The sequence below is a fragment of the Palaemon carinicauda genome, unplaced genomic scaffold (assembly GCF_036898095.1).
Source record: "Palaemon carinicauda isolate YSFRI2023 unplaced genomic scaffold, ASM3689809v2 scaffold1645, whole genome shotgun sequence".
NCBI lineage: Eukaryota > Metazoa > Arthropoda > Malacostraca > Decapoda > Palaemonidae > Palaemon > Palaemon carinicauda.
In genome coordinates this window covers 26,684-36,107 of record NW_027169198.1, presented here as the reverse complement: position 1 = coordinate 36,107, position 9,424 = coordinate 26,684, and the positions used below count along the sequence as shown (strand labels likewise).

The 9,424-nt window shown below is 35.7% G+C and overlaps 1 protein-coding gene across 1 annotated transcript; it reads left to right on the top strand.

Annotated features, from left to right (window-relative positions):
* The first annotated feature begins 6,184 nt into the window (after positions 1 to 6,184).
* LOC137635726 (uncharacterized) lies at positions 6,185 to 9,080 on the top strand. Its single transcript, XM_068368177.1, has 3 exons — positions 6,185 to 6,206; positions 7,436 to 9,026; positions 9,070 to 9,080. Exons 2-3 carry the CDS (start codon positions 8,051 to 8,053, stop codon positions 9,078 to 9,080), a joined length of 987 nt encoding a protein of 328 aa, XP_068224278.1. The 5' UTR covers positions 6,185 to 6,206; positions 7,436 to 8,050.
* Positions 9,081 to 9,424: the final 344 nt, after the last annotated feature.

Sequence of the window (9,424 nt, the reverse complement as noted above, 5' to 3'; positions counted from 1 at the left end):
TACATGGAAACTCTGAAATCAGGAAATGAAAGGATTTTGAGATTAATTCTGGGCCTACAACCATATAAATTCAGGATTATATATATATCTGGTCAATCTAACCATTTTTCAGATTTACTGAGTAGAAGCAATTAATGTAACTTGCTTGTGTAAATAGTTGAGAGAGTAAAACATTTCTTCTAATTTGTTTGTAAATTCCAAGGAATTAACTTGTTAAAGGGCCTATGTAAAGGAAAAATGACGGTATTCAAGTGTAACTTCCTGTTTATTTTTTGTTTTAAAGTAACTACCTGTTTGAGAGTCCCTGGCTAGTTTTCTTGGGACCTCTCTTCTGTTGAATCTAGCACTTTCTGTGCTACTCTCTCAAGCTTCAGAGGACAGCTGCGGGTGTGTCCCCTAACCCGTCACGAAGTCCCATTTTGTTCTTGGAAGAATTGTTACATTTTAAGAGAAAGTCAAAAAGTGAAGAAAAGTCTGTTTTTTCCTTACCCTAACTTCCAATGGAATTGTGCAGGAGAAAGACTTAGTGTATGTTCCTCGGTACTACAGGAGAATAGTAGTATACATCGCTTTTCTCTGTTTAATTTCTTGAGAGACAAATATTCAGTGATAAATGTGACTAATATTAATGTTATTTTTCTGTTTTGATTTTGCATCTTGTTTAGTTATATTTTGGCTATTATTTTTACTATTTGGTGCTTATCGTAACTTTTATTATATATTATTGTGACGTGAATTATTTGACTGATTTGCTTCAAAGAGTATTGGGCAACTAGTAATAATGAGGTTGTTTCATAACTGTAATTTCATAGGTTGGGTTCTTCATTCTTATTTGAATTTGTTGTTCTTGTTAATTTGATAATTATATTTATATTGTTTTGTATTCATTCGGCCATTCATAATTTCCTCGTAATTTATATCTTATTTATATGGAACCCTAGTTGTATGTAACTTTAAATATTATTGATAAATATAATACTGGTAAACTTATCTCTTATTTGATTTTCTCCCTTGGTATTATCACAATATTATGAGGTATTATCATGCTATAAACATCATTAAAAGAATCTGATAAGGATATATGGAAATATCCTTTACATATTGGCGACCTTTGCCAGGATAATACTGCATATGTTGTGGGAATCAAGGTGAAATTCACTTAGACATTATCACATGTATATTTTGCGGGGGTGAGTAAGAGTTTGTTGCGCATGCTCAATACAGTACAGCCTCTGTGAACAAATCTTTAAGTGACTTTAAGGGTAAAGGAGTTTGACTATCGTAATTGCCTAAAGGGGACAGGAATTACGCCAAGCATGATAGTGTTGGAGCCATAGTAAATTCCACGAGTTACCCTAGTTAAGGAGTCCAGCAAATGCTGACCCTTGTTTCTTAATGCGTGTTAGCATTCAAGAAAAGTGAGTTCTAAGTAGTTGAAAGCTCTTTAGTATTTTGACTGTTAGTGTGTGGACTGGAAGTATATTTTATGGTCTAATTGAGCCTTCTTTATTATATTTTCTATTTAGGTTCCACCATAAAATCAAGACTTGTTACTGTCCTTGGCAACACGCTAGTTTAATTGTAACTGTTTGCTCTAGTTTCATACAATGTCTGAATTACAGTTTTCCTATTGGATCGAGCAAGGAAGAAGAATTGGTTTGGAAGGGAAATGGACTTGGTGAATGGGCAACAAGAAAATATGAAGCAGGATTACAAAGAGAAGAAAACAAGGAACAAGAGAGACAAGAACGAGAAGAAAAGAAAGAAAAGGAGAGACAAGAACGAGAAGAAAAGAAAGAAAAGGAGAGACAAGAACGAGAAGAAAGGGCTAAAGAACGAGAACTTAGGAAATATGAAATTGATAGAAGTTTAGAGAAAGAAGATTAGCGCTTGAGGAAGCAAAGCTAGCTCTTGATAAACAAAGAATTGATGATGGTATTCAGGAAAGTACTGCTCCTAAGGTAAGTGGTATTAAACCACCAAGACTTCTTCTTATAATGAAGATGAGGACATAACTGCTTACATAATAAGATTTGAAAGTGGCTTCCTTATGTGAGTGGCCTGTTAGTGAGTGGGCTACCGTTTGGCGTTATTGTTTTCGGGCACTGCTTTTCAATATTTATTCTACCCCTTTCTGAAGAAGACATTGCAGATTATGTAAGTTTAAAAGCTGCTGTTTTAAGGGCTTTTAAGAGGACCCCTGAACAGTACCGTAAAGAATTCAGATTTGCTAAGATGAGCTCCTAAGATTAATTTTTCTCAATTTCATGACTCAACTCTTTAGACACTTTGATTATTGGTTTCATTCAAGTGATGTTGATGATTCTTTTGAAAATTTAAGAGAATTTATTGTTGTTGATCAATTTCTCACTGTCTTACCACATGACATCAGACTTTTTATTAAGGAGCAGGAATTATGGAAAGCTAAAGATGTTGCCGAAGCAGCAGACAGATTTGCAGGTGCACATAGATGTTATCCTGGGGATAAGCAGACCCAAAAGAAAAGTCTAAATCCTAAACCATCTCCAGTTGTCACCCAAAGGCCAACACCACTTTGCTATGTTTGTGGTGAAGCTGGACACATGGCACGATCCTGTCCTAAAGGTAAAGCTGCAATGACTTCTACTCCTGGCACTTCATCGAACAAAGCAGGATCAAATAAGGTTGGTCGCTATGCTTCTAAAGAAACTCAACTCTAGAGCTCCATTTACTCATGGTGTGGTTAATGGTTCTCGTGTTTCTACCATTTTACGTGATACTGGCTGTTCTACATGTATTGTATCCAAAGACCTGTTTCCTAACTTGAATGAGAGGGAATTGCCAAAATCATCATTAATCGATTATCTAGGAAGGGAAAATGTTTTTCCAGTGTTACCAGTTTATATTGGATGTAAATGGTTTACTGGAAAGGTTAATGCCTATTATTGCCCCAATTAAGTTTTGTACAGTACTTTTAGGTAACATTGAAGGTGCTCTTTTTTCCTGAAGATGGAGACTGCCCCCCTTTGAACTCCATTGATGAGGAACCTCGAAGAAAACCATCTGCCTACAGAAAAAAGGTAAAGCTATTGAACACGTCAATATAACAACTCGTTCAGCTTCAAGGAAAGTTGTTCACCCATTAGTTTTTCCTGATGTAGAAGCCCTTGAGACTACTCCTATTGACTTTATAAAATTGCAAAATGAATGTGCCACCCTGGAATCGATCAGGAAAGACTGTCAAGCCAACACCATAACAAAAAACTCAAAAGTGGAGTACAGGTATGTACTGAGAAATGAAGTTTTGTATAAGGAAATTATAAATGCAAACAATTCAAGAATTGCCAATAAATTTTATTTAGTTGTTCCTCTTAAACTTAGAAAGGTTGTTCTTAAATTGGCTCATGATTTACCTGTGGCAGGACACTTTAGTCATCGCAAAACCCTAAAAAAAAATCAGGAGAACTATATTTCTGGCCAGGAATGTGTACAGATGTGTATGCATATTGTAGATCTTGCGATAACTGTCAGAGGAACACAAGTAAAGGTAGACATAAAAGGGTCTCTATGGTTAAAAATGCCAGTAGTTTCCATTCCTTTTAGCCGAGTAGGAATTGACATAGTGGGTCCACTGAATCCAAGCACATCTGAAGGTCACAGGTTTATTTTAACAATGATTGATTATGCTACAGGATTTCCTGAAGCAATTCCTATGAAGACCATAACCACTGTTGATGTTTGCAGATGCTCTTATGCAAATATTTTCTAGGGTAGGAATACCAAAGGAAATAATATCTGATAGAGGAAAGCAGTTCACATCAGAACTTATGGAACATGTGTACCAATGCTGGGAGTAAAACCATTGTTTACTACTCCGTATCATCCAGCTGGCAATGGTCGTTGTGAAAGGCAACACTCTGTTCTCAAATCCATATTGAAGAAATTGTGTCATTTGCAACCTAGAGAATGGCATAGATATTTTACCTTGTGCCCTGTTTGCTATGAGGGAGATTCCTTCTGACACTCTTGGTTTTTCCCCATTTGAACTCCTTTATGGATACCAAGTAAGGGGACCCACTACTAATATTGAATGAGATATGGACTAATACTGGCCTTTCTAATGATACCCAAAATGTTTATTCTTTTCTTTTTGATCTTAGAAACAGGCTAGAGGAAACTTCAAAAATAGCCCAGGAAAATATAAAGACTTCAATGGAAATCTACAGTACGTACTTTGACAAGAAAAGTACTCGTAGGCAGTTTAAAGTCAATGATGAGGTGTTACTATTACTGCCAACAGAACACAACAAGTTGTTAGTTGAATGGCAAGGACCATTTAAAGTTCTGCGGAAACTCAATAGTGTTGATTACATAATCGATGTGAAAGGTAAGGCCAAAAACATTTCATGTTAACTTGCTGAAGGCATATTTTTTACAGGTCACAGAATGTGTTATCAGTGGCTGATGAAAATCTGAATAGTTCAATTTCAGATTATTGCTGTGTAACCTCTCATGTAATAGTTTTGAGCGAAGACATCGAAGATCCTATACCTTGTGTTGAAGAAGAAATAACTTCTGAATTAGATATCTGTCCAACTTTAACTCCAGAACAAAAAGGGAAACTAGGAGAAGTACTGGATAATTTTTCAGAAGTCTTCTCGGAGATACCAGGTTGTACTTCTACCATAATGCACAAGATTGAATTAACGTCAACAGAGCCTATTCGAAAGAAAATGTACCCAGTACCAGCCCATCTTAAGGAGGAAGTATGTAAAGAAGTAGATAAATTACTGAAACTTGGGATAATTGAAGAAAGTAAGTCTGATTATTGTAATCCTATTGTCATGATAAAGAACCTGACAACACATTCAGGTTAGCACTAGATTTTCGTGCACTCAATTCAGTAACAAAGTTCGATTCTGAACCTATGCCCTCAATTGATGAAGATTTATTTAAATTTCGTAATATGTCTTTTATTACAGAATTGGATATCACAAAAGCCTATCATCAGGTTATGTTGGACCCTAATGCAAGACCTCTAACGGGCTTTCCCTACTTACCGTGGTTTAATGCAATATAAGAGGCTACCCTTTGGACTAGTTACTGCATGTGCCACCTACGTTAGATTGATGAAGAAAATCTTTCAGGGAATGAATCATATCTCTATCTATTTTGATAACATATTTGTGATGTCTAATACTTTCCAGGAACATTTGGAAACCTTGAGTGAGGTACTTCGAAGATTGAGAGATCATGGTCTTACAGCCCGTCCATCAAAATGTCATTTTTGTTATGAGAAAGTTAAATATTTGGGTTTGAAGTAGGTAATTATATAATCAGACCCCTGAATGATAAAATTTTATCTTTGCAACAAATTCAAATTCCAAAAAACTAAGAAGTTATTAAGAAGCTTTTTAGGTTCTGTTAATTTTTATCGACAGTTCATCCCAAATTTGTCTAGCTTAACGTCATCATTAACAGCAAAGCTTAAAAAGGAAGTGAAAGAACCTCTACAATGGAATAGTGAGGAAGAAAACATATTTGAGATTATTAAGAAATACTTCATTGATGCTCCTATTCTTCATATTCCAGAGATAAATAAACCTTTTGTTCTAAGGACAGATGCCTCTTCAGTTGGTCTTGGAGCTGTGCTCCTTCAGTATGATGAAGAAACAGCCTATCCAGTGGCGTATGCTAGCCGGAAACTTCTCCCAAGAAGAACAACGGTATTCTACCATTGAGAGAGAGTGTTTGGCTATCTTCTGGGCTGTACGAAAATTCCACTATTATTTGTATGGGAAAGAGTTTTTCATTGAAACAGACCATAAGCCCCTTACCTACATGGAAACTCTGAAATCAGGAAAATGAAAGGATTTTGAGATTAATTCTGGGCCTACAACCATATAAATTCAGGATTATATATATATCTGGTCAATCTAACCATTTTTCAGATTTACTGAGTAGAAGCAATTAATGTAACTTGCTTGTGTAAATAGTTGAGAGAGTAAAACATTTCTTCTAATTTGTTTGTAAATTCAAGGGAATTAACTTGTTAAAGGGCCTATGTAAAGGAAAAATGGACGGTATTCAAGTGTAACTTCCTGTTTATTTTTTGTTTAAAGTAACTACCTGTTTGAGAGTCCCTGGCTAGTTTTCTTGGGACCCTCTCTTCTGTTGAATCTAGCACTTTCTGTGCTACTCTCTCAAGCTTCAGAGGACAGCTGCGGGTGTGTCCCTAACCCGTCACGAAGTCCCATTTTGTTCTTGGAAGAATTGTTACATTTTAAGAGAAAGTCAAAAAGTGAAGGAAAAGTCTGTTTTTCCTAACCCTAACTTCCAATGGAATTGTGCAGGAGAAAGACTTAGTGTATGTTCCTCGGTACTACAGGAGAATAGTAGTATACATCGCTTTTCTCTGTTTAATTTCTTGAGAGACAAATATTCAGTGATAAATGTGACTAATATTAATGTTTATTTTTCTGTTTTGATTTTGCATCTTGTTTAGTTATATTTTGGCTATTATTTTACTATTTGGTGCTTATCGTAACTTTTATTATATATTATTGTGACGTGAATTATTTGACTGATTTGCTTCAAAGAGTATTGGGCAACTAGTAATAATGAGGTTGTTTCATAACTGTAATTTCATAGTTGGGTTCTTCATTCTTATTTGAATTTGTTGTTCTTGTTAATTTGATAATTATATTTATATTGTTTTGTATTCATTCGGCATTCATAATTTCTCGTAATTTATATCTTATTTATATGGAACCCTAGTTGTATGTAACTTTAAATATTATTGATAAATATAATACTGGTAAACTTATCTCTTATTTGATTTTCTCCCTTGTATTTTCACAATATTATGAGGTATTATCATGCTATAAACATCATTAAAAGAATCTGATAAGGATATATGGAAATATCCTTTACATATTGGCGACCTTTGCCAGGATAATACTGCATATGTTGTGGGAATCAAGGTGAAATTCACTTAGACATTATCACATGTATATTTTGCGGGGTGAGTAAGAGTTTGTTGCGCATGCTCAATACAGTACAGCCTCTGTGAACAAATCTTTAAGTGACTTTAAGGGTAAAGGAGTTTGACTATCGTAATTGCCTAAAGGGGACAGGAATTACGCCAAGCATGATAGTGTTGGAGCCATAGTAAATTCCACGAGTTACCCTAGTTAAGGAGTCCAGCAAATGCTGACCCTTGTTTCTTAATGCGTGTTAGCATTCAAGAAAAGTGAGTTCTAAGTAGTTGAAAGCTCTTTAGTATTTTGACTGTTAGTGTGTGGACTGGAAGTATATTTTATGGTCTAATTGAGCCTTCTTTATTATATTTTCTATTTAGGTTCCACCATAAAATCAAGACTTGTTACTGTCCTTGGCAACACGCTAGTTTAATTGTAACTGTTTGCTCTAGTTTCATACAATGTCTGAATTACAGTTTTCCTATTGGATCGAGCAAGGAAGAAGAATTGGTTTGGAAGGAAATGGACTTGGTGAATGGGCAACAAGAAAATATGAAGCAGGATTACAAAGAGAAGAAAACAAGGAACAAGAGAGACAAGAACGAGAAGAAAAGAAAGAAAAGGAGAGACAAGAACGAGAAGAAAAGAAAGAAAAGGAGAGACAAGAACGAGAAGAAAGGGCTAAAGAACGAGAACTTAGGAAATATGAAATTGATAGAAGTTTAGAAGAAAGAAGATTAGCGCTTGAGGAAGCAAAGCTAGCTCTTGATAAACAAAGAATTGATGATGGTATTCAGGAAAGTACTGCTCCTAAGGTAAGTGGTATTAAACCACCAAGACTTCTTCCTTATAATGAAGATGAGGACATAACTGCTTACATAATAAGATTTGAAAGTGTTGCTTCCTTATGTGAGTGGCCTGTTAGTGAGTGGGCTACCCGTTTGGCGTTATTGTTTTCGGGCACTGCTTTAAATATTTATTCTACCCTTTCTGAAGAAGAAATTGCAGATTATGTAAGTTTAAAAGCTGCTGTTTTAAGGGCTTTTAAGAGGACCCCTGAACAGTACCGTAAAGAATTCAGATTTGCTAAGATGAGCTCTAAGATTAATTTTTCTCAATTTATGACTCAACTCTTTAGACACTTTGATTATTGGTTTCATTCAAGTGATGTTGATGATTCTTTTGAAAATTTAAGAGAATTTATTGTTGTTGATCAATTTCTCACTGTCTTACCACATGACATCAGACTTTTTATTAAGGAGCAGGAATTATGGAAAGCTAAAGATGTTGCCGAAGCAGCAGACAGATTTGCAGGTGCACATAGATGTTATCCTGGGGATAAGCAGACCCAAAAGAAAAGTCTAAATCCTAAACCATCTCCAGTTGTCACCCAAAGGCCAACACCACTTTGCTATGTTTGTGGTGAAGCTGGACACATGGCACGATCCTGTCCTAAAGGTAAAGCTGCAATGACTTCTACTCCTGGCACTTCATCGAACAAAGCAGGATCAAATAAGGTTGGTCGCTATGCTTCTAAAGAAACTCACTCTAGAGCTCCATTTACTCATGGTGTGGTTAATGGTTCTCGTGTTTCTACCATTTTACGTGATACTGGCTGTTCTACATGTATTGTATCCAAAGACCTGTTTCCTAACTTGAATGAGAGGGAATTGCCAAAATCATCATTAATCGATTATCTAGGAAGGGAAAATGTTTTTCCAGTGTTACCAGTTTATATTGGATGTAAATGGTTTACTGGAAAGGTTAATGCTATTATTGCCCCAATTAAGTTTTGTACAGTACTTTTAGGTAACATTGAAGGTGCTCTTTTTCCTGAAGATGGAGACTGCCCCCCTTTGAACTCCATTGATGAGGAACCTCGAAGAAACCATCTGCCTACAGAAAAAGGTAAAGCTATTGAACACGTCAATATAACAACTCGTTCAGCTTCAAGGAAAGTTGTTCACCCATTAGTTTTTCCTGATGTAGAAGCCCTTGAGACTACTCCTATTGACTTTATAAAATTACAAAATGAATGTGCCACCCTGGAATCGATCAGGAAAGACTGTCAAGCCAACACCATAACAAAAAACTCAAAAGTGGAGTACAGGTATGTACTGAGAAATGAAGTTTTGTATAAGGAAATTATAAATGCAAACAATTCAAGAATTGCCAATAAATTTTATTTAGTTGTTCCTCTTAAACTTAGAAAGGTTGTTCTTAAATTGGCTCATGATTTACCTGTGGCAGGACACTTTAGTCATCGCAAAACCCTAAAAAAAATCAGAGAACTATATTTCTGGCCAGGAATGTGTACAGATGTGTATGCATATTGTAGATCTTGCGATAACTGTCAGAGGAACACAAGTAAAGGTAGACATAAAAGGGTCTCTATGGTAAAAATGCCAGTAGTTTCCATTCCTTTTAGCCGAGTAGGAATTGACATAGTGGGTCCACTGAATCCA

Coding starts and splice junctions, on each gene's coding strand:
- LOC137635726 (XM_068368177.1), top strand. CDS start 8,051: ATGAGCTCTAAGATTAATTTTTCTCAATTTATGACTCAACTCTTTAGA.